Source organism: Schistocerca serialis, chromosome 2, assembly GCF_023864345.2.
Source record: "Schistocerca serialis cubense isolate TAMUIC-IGC-003099 chromosome 2, iqSchSeri2.2, whole genome shotgun sequence".
NCBI classification, from domain to species: domain Eukaryota; kingdom Metazoa; phylum Arthropoda; class Insecta; order Orthoptera; family Acrididae; genus Schistocerca; species Schistocerca serialis.
The window spans coordinates 597,444,936-597,457,531 of record NC_064639.1 but is presented as its reverse complement, the minus strand read 5'-3'; the positions used below and the strand labels follow the sequence as shown (position 1 = coordinate 597,457,531).

Genomic DNA, 12,596 nt, shown 5'->3' with positions numbered 1-12,596 from the left:
CACCAGCTCTGCAGTAAAAATACTGCAGCCAGCCGGCAAGGAGCGTTGCTCAACATGGGCAGAGTGAGCAAAGGCGTAGGCAGTGCGACCATCAACCAGGGAACCATCAGTGTAGACAGGCTCACAGCCCGGAAATGATTCGAGGAGCGCAAGAAAACGGCGACGGAGGGCCACAGGCGGAACCGAGTCCTTAGGTCCCTGTGCCAAATCCAGACGGACAGACGGCCGGGACAAACACCAGGGAGGCGTAGGTGTACGGACCCGGAAGGGAGGCAGAAAAGGGAATGACCCCAGTTCTGACAGCAGGGACTGGACACGGACAGCTACGGAAAGCCCAGACCTAGGTCGCCGTTCGGGCAGATGGAGGACCATGGCAGGGAAAAGCAGGCGATGATTGGGATGGCCTGGCGAGCAATGGACGTGGACAGCATAGTCGGCGAGCAGACGATGGCGGCGAATCCGCAGCGGGGGAACCCCGGCCTCCACCAGTAGACTATCTACGGGGCTGGTACGAAAAGCGCCAGTTGCAAGCCGAACCCCACAGTGGTGTATGGGGTCTAACAACTTCAACACTGAGGGTGATGCAGACCCATAGGCCAGGCACCCATAATCAAGCCGGGACTGCACAAGGGCTCTGTACAATCGCAGCAGCGTGCAGCGATCTGCACCCCAAGACGTGTGGCTAAGGCAGCGGAGGGCGTTGAGGTGCCGCCAGCATTTTTGCTTCAGCTGAGTAACATGAGGAACCCATGTGAGCTGGGCATCAAACACAAGTAAAGACTGTTGGAAAGTGAGCTTTTGGCCAGATTGAAGTCTGGCTTCAGCTGCCACAGATTGTGGTCATGTGTGTGTGACTTGCATTTGCATGCATGTGTGAGTGTATGTTGTTCATTTTTGACAATGCCTTGTTGGTCAAAAGCTCGCTTTCTGGCAGTCTTTTTGTGGTGCCTATCAGCGACTCAGCATCTCCGCTATATGGTGAGCAGCAACTATTCCTTTCATAATATTGTTACATTCCATTCTGGATTTACTACTATTTATTTATTTATTTGTTGTTATTAGTACTTATCACTAGAACACCATAATATTACTCACAATCAACTCAATGCCATATCAGACCATGTTGGAAATGTGCAGATCATGTTGAGGTATTACACCTTGAAACGTGTACAATGGACTGGTTACGATATATACTAGTAATTTCTGAACTATTGTATTGCCTTATACAGTCAAAGTAGGCAATCTCATAAGTCTCCATCCAAAGTTTTGATGGATTTGCCAAGACAAGTGCACTTCACAGCACATCATGCAATATTTATTTATTTCTAATGTGTGATAAAACAATAGAAACACATACATGAAGTATGCTACAGAACTGCAATAATTAACATAAAATGCTGGAAAATAAGCCACTGGGGCCAGTTCACTGCAGATTACAAAATAACCTCATCGAATTATCCTCAACACATACTGACACAAACAGCAACATTTTCCAGATTTGGGAAATTTTTCCTCAGATAATGAGAGAAGTAGAACAATAAAAAAATGTAAAGGGTATATCAGATACAAAGCAACTGATGCATATAATTTATATTCCAAACAATTGTTGTCAATGAATTCTTTATTTGCTTCTAGCCTTTATCTTTAGAAGGTATTGTGTACTAACCATGGAGCTCTATGATTGCCATTTAACATAATCTATTATGTAGACTGTCATAATGCCGATCAAACTACTACATGTTACAGAACTGGAAAAAAATTCTACAGCAGATTAGGACACATAATGAAAATGAAGAATGTTTTAAAAAGATATTTGAACACTGGTTAATTCTGAAGTTCATAATGGAGTGAACTTATATTACTTTTTTTAAATAAGTAATCCCACAAGTAAAAACTTTGGTGCTAAATGTGACAAACTGGTAATATAACGTGGTTTGATTATTCAATTTACCCAAAGGAGTTCTACGGCTCTCTTATTTCTTACAACCTCTGTAAATGGATTCAGTGTAATATAAAAAAGGTAAAATAGAAAATTAACTCCATCTTTGTGCACTTGTGTAGTGGTGACAGTTTTAGAAGAGAGAACAATGAGAAAATTTTGCTGCACCAGTTAAACTGCAGATTTATTGCTTATCAGTGGTTCACAGATGGGCAATTATCTTTAGTTTCAACACTTGATGAAATATTGTTAATATCTGTAAGTCTAAGTATAATGTTCAGCTAAATACATGCTTTAAATCCAGTGCTCAGGCTATCAGAAAAACACCCAGCTATTTCTTTATCCTTTTCTCCTGCAAACACATAATCAGATACCACTACCATTAAAATGACCATTTTCAATCTGTCTATTACATGTTTGAGCTAATCAGATTAAGTTTATTCCTGTCTGTTTGAAAATGTCTGTATTCTGCTGGCAACTAGAGAGTTAATATGTATGTTCACTGTGTAGCAGTGGCACTTTACACAGGAATAATGGTCAAACAGCGGCAATATTTGCTGTGTTAATCACATGATACAAGATGTGTCACTACTTTCTCAGTCGTTTTGCTACTTTCTCCTAGCATTTCAATTATGTCTGAAGTATGTGATGTCTGTCTAGCTACAAAAATGCCTAACTTCAACAGTAACATCCATAATTCTTATGTTTCTTTTCATGATATACTTGCGTAAATGCTAACCAATCATGGATCACATTAGGCAATTCAGTGTTCTTTCTTCGAACATGCACACAGTGTTCTGTGAAAAATCATGTTTAATATCTGTAGCAAAAATGGAGGAATACCATCCACAAATATATTAGAAAAACTAATTCAGTTTTATAAGAATTCTAGTCACTACAAAACTGAAGGAAATTTAAACAGCTGAAATAACAATATTTCCATTAATTTATGAAAAAGAGTTCAGTTACATAAGCAGCCTTTATTTTTAACTGCATATAGATAAAAAAGGTTGTCATATTTCAGAGAGAGGAATTTCTGTGAAGCTTGTTCAATTGCCACAAATGAGAACTAAGTTTAAGTAGTGCGGAAGCATCTCGACCACGCCATAATAGCTGGAAGTGATTTTAACCTACAAAGTATAGACTGGGACTTCTATGGATTCAGTGAAGGTGGTAAGGGTAGACAATCTTGTGAAGTAGTTCTGAACACATTTTCCAAAAACCATCTTGAGCAGCTAGTTCGACAACCCATATACAATATAAATATTTTAGACCTCATGACTCTGAACTGGCCTTATGTAGTCACAAGGGTTACTAACAATAATAAAACCATCAAGAAGGGCAGGAGAGCTTTTGTCCTGGAAAGAGTAGACAAGCAGTTGTTAGCATCCTACTTAGACAATGACTGGACAGAATTTAGCTCCCATATGATGTACACGGGGGTATGGGCAAATTTTAAATCAACTGTGAATTGCGCTCTGGAGATGTATAGTACATGCAAATTAAGTAGATGATGGACAGAAAAGACCCACTGCAGTTTAATACCAAAATTAATAATATTCTGAGGAAGCAGAGTAGTTGCAATCTCAGTTAAAAAAAGAATTCAGAAATGTTGACAGGCAGAAGTTATTAGACATTCTTGTGCCTATATAAAGATCAAAGCATGGAACAACATCCACTGTCATACTAGCAAAAGATCTCCCAGAAACTTGAGGAAATTCTGGTCCTATGTAAATTTGCTAAGCGGGTCAAAGACTTCTGTTCAGTTACTTGTTGACCAATCTGGTATGGCTGTAGAACCCCTCAAAAGGAAAGCTGAAATTTCAAACCTTGTTTTTAGAAGCACTCATTCACACAAGAAGATCATACTAAAGTACCTCTGGTTGACCGCTGACAGACTCCCACGTGGAGGACTTAGTGATAGGCATTCCTGTTACAGCATAGCAACTGAAAGAGTTGAGAACAAATAAGTCATCAGGTCCAGATGGAATCCCTAGTTTGGTTTTCCTCAGAGCACTCTTTGGCATTGACTCCTTACTTAGCTTGCGTTTATCACAAATCTCTTACCTAGCACAAAGACCCAAGTGACAGGAAAAAAAGTGCAGGTGACTCTTGTATGTAAGAAGGCTAAAAGAATGGACCCACAAAGATACAGATCAATATCCTAAATGTTGGTTTGCCACAGTATTCTTGAGCATATTCCAAGTTCAAATGTAATAATCTTCATGAGACAGAATGTTTCTGTCCACAAATCTGATTTAGAAAGTATCACTCATGCAAAACTCTACTTGCAATTTTCTCTCACAATATCTGGTGAACCATGGATGAAGGGCAATAGGCAAATTCAAATTTCCTAAATTTGTGGAAAGCATTTAACATAGACCCCCACTGCAGATTTTTAGTGAAGGTCTCAGCATGCACAACAGGTTCTCAGATATGAGAATGGTTCAAAGACTTCTGAATGAAGTATGTTGTCTGGGGACAATCAGCATCTACCTTGTTCATCAGAAACAAGAGTATTGTCGAGAGTGCCTCTGGGAAGTGTAACATACACGAATGATCTGACAGACAGGGCAAGTGTGATGAATAGACCTTGTTATAAATTTAGAAAAATTTAAGTTGATGATGATGAGTACGAAAAATAATTCCATAATCTTTGAATACAGTACAGTAGTGTGCTGCCTGACAGTCACATTGATTAAATACCTAGGTGTAACACTGCAAAGCAATACAAAATGGGACAGCGTGTAAGGGTGGTAGCAAATGGTCACTTCTAGGTATGTGTAGCTCATTTATATAGGAGACCATGTATAGAACACATGTGCAACCCATTACTAAATACTGCTCAAGACTTTGTGATCGCCACCAGGTCAGGTTGAAGTAAGGTATCGAAATCGAAGCAATTCAATGGCATGCAGCTACATTTGTTACTAGTAGGTTTGATCAACATGCAGATATTACAGAAATGCTCCACATACTCAAATGGGGATCTCTGAAGGGATGACAACATTTTTTATGCAAAACACTACTGAGAAAGTTTAGGTAACTGGCATTTGCAACTGACTGCAGTAATATCCTATAGCCACCAATGTACATCTTGTGTAAGGAACATGAAAACAAGATAAGAGAAATTATGGCTTGTACAGAGACAAGTAGACAGTTGTTTTTCTCTCGCTTGAGTGTAACAGGAAAGGGTACAAGGGAGGGAGAGGGACAGGAGGGGGAGGGATGGAGGATGAGGAGGGGAGGGGAGAAGGGGAGGAAAAGGAAGGAGTTATAGGTTTTACAGTATCATCGCTGAGAAGATTACTGGAGGTGGAACACAAGCTTGGATTGGAAGAGTACATGCGCTTTCAAATGAATACTCTCAACATTTGCCTTAAGTGATCCTGAATAAGACTCCAATGTGGAGAACAGAGGTAAGTGAAGGGGAAAGAGTGTGAACAGAAGAGAGAGCTAGTGAGGTGGGATGGAGGCGGTGTGAAAGGGAGTTAGTGATGGAGGGGGAGGGCGTGAGGGTAACAGGGAGCTAGTGATTAGGGGGAGGGGGGTGACTGTGAGCTTGTGAGGGGCAGGTGATGGGGCGCTTGTGAAGGCCAAGAGAGAGCTACTGAGTTGGAGGAGAGAAGGCAGTGATGTTGAGGCGGAGGGGCGTGGGTGGGTGGGTGGGTAGAGGGTGGATTGGGGGGAGTTACGTATGTATTTATGGAGGGACGGGGAGTGAGATGGGGAGGGAGAGAAGGAAGATAGTGACAAGGAGGCAGCGATGGGGACGGGTGTGGATAAGGTGAGGTGAAGATAGAAAGGAGGGTCAGGAGGACAGGGAGGTAAGGAGAGGAGGAGGAGGTAGGGAAGGCGTAGGACATGTCAATAAATGTTCCATGTGTAGTATAGCTCTGGCAGGAAAATACCTGTAATTCAGCATGTCATAAAGGATCTTTCACATCAATAAAGTATCCCACAATTTCTTTTTTTTTCTTTTTTTTCAGAAAACCAGGAAAGGTTTTCCTATTTCATATTATTGTCTTGTTTTGTCAACAACCAACAGAAAATTCAGTTAATATCTCATAAAATAACTTAATAGTATGGTACAAAATCAAAATATTTAGAAGGCTGTGTTAAGGCGAAAAAATGAAATAATTATTGGTTGCAGAAAGTTCTGCAGCAATTTTTGCATTTATTACCTCCCTCATCATACCATCATGTATCATTCAGAGTTATATCTTGAAATTGGACAGCTTTAACAGGAAGTATATTTAGCACCGCAACATTAAATTTAGATAAAACTCAGACAAATAAAGTATAATTTTAAATGCGTATCCCTGAATGATATATCAAACTTCACAGATTTAATCATCATAATAAGATTATGCCCATTTCTTCACAGAGTATTGCTTGTATCATATTTATACCATAATGACAGCAGCTTCACTTCAAAATGTCAAATAGTAAGCAGAAACAGCATGCACCACCTCTACTCACTGCTAATCCTTTAGTTTCAATTGAAGATACTGATCATTAAATGCTCCACGATTCAGGTACTGGAACAATCTGTCTTCATGCTTGTTGGGGCAGCGACCAACTCATTTCCATACTATCAAACAAAAGTGCTACTAAATACTACAGCGGAAAAGTCATCTAAATCATTCAAGTAAATAAAAGATCATATACTGATACTATAACAGCTGCTAAGTAGCTGGAATTTTCGTGGAATAATGGATGTAAATGAAAATGGATGCAAGTAGTAATTATTAATATCAATATAAGAACTATGTATTTCATGTCTTGCATCTGAGACAAGAAGGTTAAATGATGTATTCCTTTCCTACTTTGTCTGTTTTATTGATGCTAAATAAACGCATGCCCATCATAAACAGAGCCAGTGTGGAAAATGATGAAGTCTTAATTTCTTTTCCTTTTTCAGTTAACCCAGAATTCAAAAATTTAACAAGAGGATAATTGTTTTCAAAACGTTGAATCATTTAGAGAAAAATAAATACCACGATAAATTACATTATTTATAATTATGATGTTTTGCATACCAAAGAATACTTCATTGTTGCAGTAGAATGTGAAACATTATGAGATAACTAAAATAAAGAAGCCCAAGACCAATAGAACTTTGAATTCTCATAATATAATTGGATGTCGTGAGGTAATCAATCTGCTTTATTTAAACTTCACTAACATTTTTAAAAGTCCCCTGTCTGTAATATAATTTCAATTCTTGAACAAATAATCTCATTTATAGAATGCATGATTTGTCAGTATTTAAACTGTTTCCAATGAGCACCAACCCATTCTTTAAGAAATATGAGACATTAAATCCAAGTTGTCTTGAGAAGAAGCTGCATAAACTAGGTTAACATCCAGACTGGCAATATCTGTATGTAGTATGCACAACTGCGTATTTTCAGCACTGGCTCATGCTCCCTCTTCTATAACCAAAAGAATTTTGCATGACAGTCTAATGATGCTTAATGCTAGCTTACATTCGTAAATTTTCCCTGTGTAAACTTAAAATACTATGTATGTGATTTTTCTGTAACAGTCCCTACTTCTCTGTATGGCTAAATCATTCCATTTAATTCCTATAATCTGATGGTTACCCCCTGGTAACACATTATTTAATTTCTGTTCCACTGAAAGCTTTGACTCATTACAATCTGCTTCACTTCTTTGCTTTCTAGTAATGATACAGTCTCTCAAACCAGCACAAGTAGTACCATGTGAATGACTTAGGGAGAATAGATATCTCAGATGCTGAAGTAAGTTCAAATAATACTCCTCTTTTAAGATACTCAACGAAAACTGTCCCATGCGGGGAAAAAAAAAAAAAAAACAAAAACTGATGCCATGACCTTGCCTGCAGTTGGAACTATATTTGCCTTCTTTGGAGCCAATTCTCTGCTTTCAGTCCACTGTTCCTTCATCTCAGGTGTCAAGTCATGGACTCAGGTTTCATCCATGTTTACACTGATGCCTTACGGCTTTGAAACATTGCCACACACAAAACTGAATCATCCTCAAGATGATGTTTTTGTTTCATTGTGAGTAAACACAGTACCCACCTTAGGCACATCCAAATTTTCAGACAGTATGTTTACAGTACTTCTTGAAACATCTAAAATTTCTGCTAGCTCACACACTTTCAGGTGACAGTTGTCTAATAACATTTTGTGGATTTTCTTCAACGTTTCTGTTGTGCTTAACTCATTTGGTAGACTAAGATGTTCGTGTTAGCCTCACTTAAACACTGCCATCTAATATTTTACTACTGTAAACAAAGGAGTGGACTCGCCACTGAATAGAGTCTAGCTCAGATTTAATATCAGTTGGACTACTTTTCAAATGAAAGTATTCAATAAGGATGACTAGTTTCATCCATGTTTATAAATTCACGGAGAGCTGCCAAACAAATACTACACAACATAGCATCATCAAACTTCAAACTTAAGGCTTCATAAAGCTGATACTTTCAACTATAATCATTTATTTGAAACAACACCTGCTGTCTACAGGTCAGGTCATGTATTTCTGCAACAGCTGTCATAACATGTCGACTTGTTCAATTACTCCAAAAACTGTCAATGAATTTTACAGATGACACACAAAAACCATATATTCTGTTTTGCGCATCCATGCTTCAGACTTTATTATTAGGTTGTGTTTTAACTGACACTGAGGTACTGAGGTAGATGTGGACAGAAGAATCTCAAGCTGGAAGAAAGATTTGTCCCAGTTCTTGCTTATAAAATCCTGAAAGATTTAGATCATTTGTCAAAAAATAAAACAAGGAAAGTTTGGGTTTTAACATGCCATCTATCATTGTGACCAGCAGAATGTCACAGTCTACTCAATTTCATTCCTAAATTTCTCGTTTGATTTCATTACGCAGCACAATTTTACACAAAATCTATTTAACATGCTGCACATGGGTAAAAATTCTTTGTTAAGAGAAATATTACTAGAAGTCGTCCATAAATTTTTTTTTTACCCCTATGTGTTCCTGGCACAAAAAAATTTATCTGGATTTAATGCCGACAATCACTGTGACTTATACTGATTTGGCATAATATGGAGAAGAAAACAATTAATATATAACTCAGTTTGCTTTATACACAGAGATTTACATCATATTGGCATCACAATGAGGTTAAATTCCTGTAACTAAAATACACTAATGCAGCACAATATGGTCAGTTGAAGGGGTTGGTGGAAAAAAGGGCTAACATACAAGAGACTATTTTGAGTTATTTACCTACTAAATGTTTGGTTAAGTTCAAAGACAAGAACATTGATACAAAAGGACAAAACAATTTATATGATAAAAGGTGATTTCTAATGACACACATGGAACTAATTGTTATAAGCATGTGGTGCACACACACACAAAAAAATACTGTTTATGTGATCAGATTAAGTCTTACTGTATTGACTGTTAGCACTTCCTTCTGATTACCCATCCAATTACTTTCTGCTCACGCTAAGTGAAGTTCTCTGTTTATTTACCCAGTGAAAGGACAAAACATTGTTCTCCCAAACTCATAGTGAGAGGTGCATATTTCAGTTACATATCATTTTAAATATAGCACTAGGGTGCAGTCACTTAAGGAAAGATTAATACTCTGAGGTGATACCTTTAAAATTATGGCATCAGTTGACGAGCCAGAAAGTATGCTGCCTGTAATTTAATAGGTGTAATTCCTCAATATTTCTCTTATTCCTGAATGTGCTTTCATCATTTTCATGTAATTTGGTTTCTCAGTAGTGACTGTAGTTCAAGTATATGTTGATACATAGTTGAACATACTGAAGAAGAAGCTTGTATATTTCCTTTTGATATGTGGGTTTTAACAGTGACCGTGTTCTGCTATGCACTCAGTTTCATCGACATGGTAAGGTGTGGTGTGATCAATGAGGATATTTCTTTTGTGTATATTCTGTGTAAGATGGTTATACTGATTTCTTAGAAGGTGGTGGTGGTGGTGATGCAGACTGTGTTCAAATAGAAATTTTGGAACAAAATACTTCAATACATAATTCCAAAGAGGTTTTATTTTCAAATACAACACTTTACAGTAGAATCAAAAGAGGAGATCAGATGAGGCACTTAGGGGCAAGTGGTGGAGTTATTCCCATGTATAACATTTTTCAAGAGCTTGGAAGACCAAGGTTGAGGGCACACACTGAGGAAAGCTGGAAATCTATTGATCATGTTCCAAATTCTGTAATATCTTCAGGGCAATCCAGACAATGCAATACTATTTTAGGCTGCCGCTGCCAACCCCCCCTCCCCCTGACCCCATTTACAAATTGGTTGGTTGGTTGGTTTGGGGGATTAAAGGGACCAGACTGCTATGGTCATCGGTCCCTTTTTCCAAAGACAAAGAACACCCACAGAGAATAAAAACGAGGAACAAAAGAGATCACAGACGATACAGGACAAGAGAAACAGACAAAGACAAGACAAAACGAACTAAAAGCACACAGAGTGTGACGGTGGTTGGCCGACCAGAGAAATAAAAAAGGAAAAGCCAACCACTGGAAACACATTAAAAAATCAGTTTAAAACCGGAGGCCAAAGGCCAGAATCAACACAAAACAATAAGATAAAAACAGAAACACTCAGAGTAAAGAATAAAAACCCCCTGCCCGAATAAAACGTAAAACTAAGTCAGCCATAGCCGGGTCATCTGTTAAAAGGGCAGGGAGCGAGTCAGGCAGTGCGAACGACTGCCTGAGCGCAGCTAAAAACGGACACTCCAATAAAACATGAACCACGGATAAAACGGAGCCGCAGCGACATAGAGGCGCATCCTCACGGCGCAATAAGTGGCCGTGGGTAAGCCGAGTGTGCCCAATGCGCAGCCGGCAGAGGACAACAGACTCCTTGCGAGAAACCCGCAAGGAGGAGCGCCACACACCGGTAGCCCCCTTGATGGCCCGAAGTTTGTTGCGTGAAGGCAGGGCGCGCCATTCAGTGTCCCAAAGGTCCAGAATTTTGCGGCGTAGGAACGCCCGCAAATCTGTCTCCGGGAGGCCAACGTCCAGAGATGGTGCACTAGTCGCCTCTTTCGCCAGCCGGTCAACATTCTCGTTGCCGGGGATCCCAACATGGCCTGGGGTCCACACGAAGACCGCAGAGCGGCCGCAACGCGCAAGAGTATGCAGGGACTCATGGATAGCCATCACCAGACGGGAACGAGGAAAACACTGGTCGAGTGCTCGTAAACTGCTCAGGGAATCGCTACAGATAACGAACGACTCACCTGAGCAGGAGCGGATATACTCTAGGGCTCGAAAGATGGCGACCAGCTCAGCAGTGTAAACGCTGCAGCCAGCCGGCAAAGAACGTTGTTCGGAATGGTTCCCTAGAGTGAGCGCATACCCGACTCGACCAGCAACCATCGAGCCGTCGGTGTAAACAATGCCAGAGCCCTGATACGTGGCCAGGATGGAATAAAAGCGGCGGCGGAAGGCCTCTGGAGGGACTGAGTCCTTCGAGCCCTGTGCCAAGTCTAGCCGAAGGCAAGGGCGAGGAACGCACCACGGGGGTGTACGCAGAGGTGCCCGGAAAGGAGGTGGAACAGGGACAAGCCCAAGCCCGGAGAGAAGCTCCTTGACGCGTATGGCGATCGGACAACCCGACCGGGGCCGACGTTCCGGCAGATGGACGACTGACGGCGGGAACAGGAGACGATAGTTAGGATGCCCGGGCGAGCTTAGAACATGGGCAGCATAAGCGGCCAGCAAACGTTGGCGCCGGAACCGCAGTGGAGGGACACCTGCCTCCACGAGTAAGCTGTCCACAGGGCTGGTGCGGAAAGCACCAGTGGCAAGGCGTATCCCGCTGTGGAGGATTGGGTCCAGCACCCGCAACGCAGACGGGGATGCTGAGCCATATGCCAGGCACCCATAATCCAGACGGGACTGGATTAACGCCTGGTAGAGCCGTAACAGGGTAGAGCGGTCGGCTCCCCAGCGGGTGTGGCTCAAACATCGCAGTGCATTGAGATGCCGCCAACACGTCTGTTTGAGCTGCCGGATATGAGGCAGCCAAGTCAACCGGGCATCGAAAACCACCCCCAAAAACCTGTGTGATTCCACCACCGAAAGAAGTGCGCCGTTAAGAGAAAGCTGCGGCTCCGGGTGGACAGTACGTCGCCGGCAGAAATGCATAACGCAGGTCTTGGCTGCCGAAAACTGAAACCCATGCGCTACAGCCCAAGACTGCGCCCTACGGATAGCGCCCTGGAGCTGACGTTCAACAGCTGCAATGCCAGTAGAGCTGTAATAAAGGCAGAAGTCGTCAGCATACAGGGAAGCAGAGACAGAATTTCCCACGGCCGCAGCAAGCCCGTTAATGGCTATTAAAAACAGACAGACACTTAAAACAGAGCCCTGTGGCACACCGTTCTCCTGGACGTGGGAGGAACTACACGAGGCCGCGACTTGCACGCGGAAGGTACGACACGACAGAAAATTGCGGATAAAAATCGGCAGAGGACCCCGAAGACCCCATCCATGAAGCGTAGAAAGAATGTGATGACGCCACGTCGTATCGTACGCCTTCCGCATGTCGAAAAAGACAGCGACCAGGTGCTGACGGCGGGAAAAGGCAGTACGGATGGCCGACTCCAGGCTCACCAGATTG

At 41.4% G+C, this 12,596-nt stretch overlaps 1 protein-coding gene across 6 annotated transcripts in view; it reads right to left on the bottom strand.

Annotated features, from left to right (window-relative positions):
* LOC126457625 (glycerol kinase 2-like) overlaps positions 1–12,596 on the bottom strand; it is a 262,723-nt gene that overhangs the window by 22,480 nt on the left and 227,647 nt on the right. The window contains exon 11 of one of the 6 annotated variants that reach the window (XM_050094096.1): positions 6,398–6,533. The exons of the other annotated variants lie outside the window; for them this stretch is intronic. Coding sequence (XP_049950053.1) covers positions 6,523–6,533 — 11 coding nt within the window. The 3' untranslated portion in view covers positions 6,398–6,522. Of the gene's footprint in view, positions 1–6,397; positions 6,534–12,596 lie in introns of those variants that run through there. 6 annotated transcript variants of the gene reach the window in all.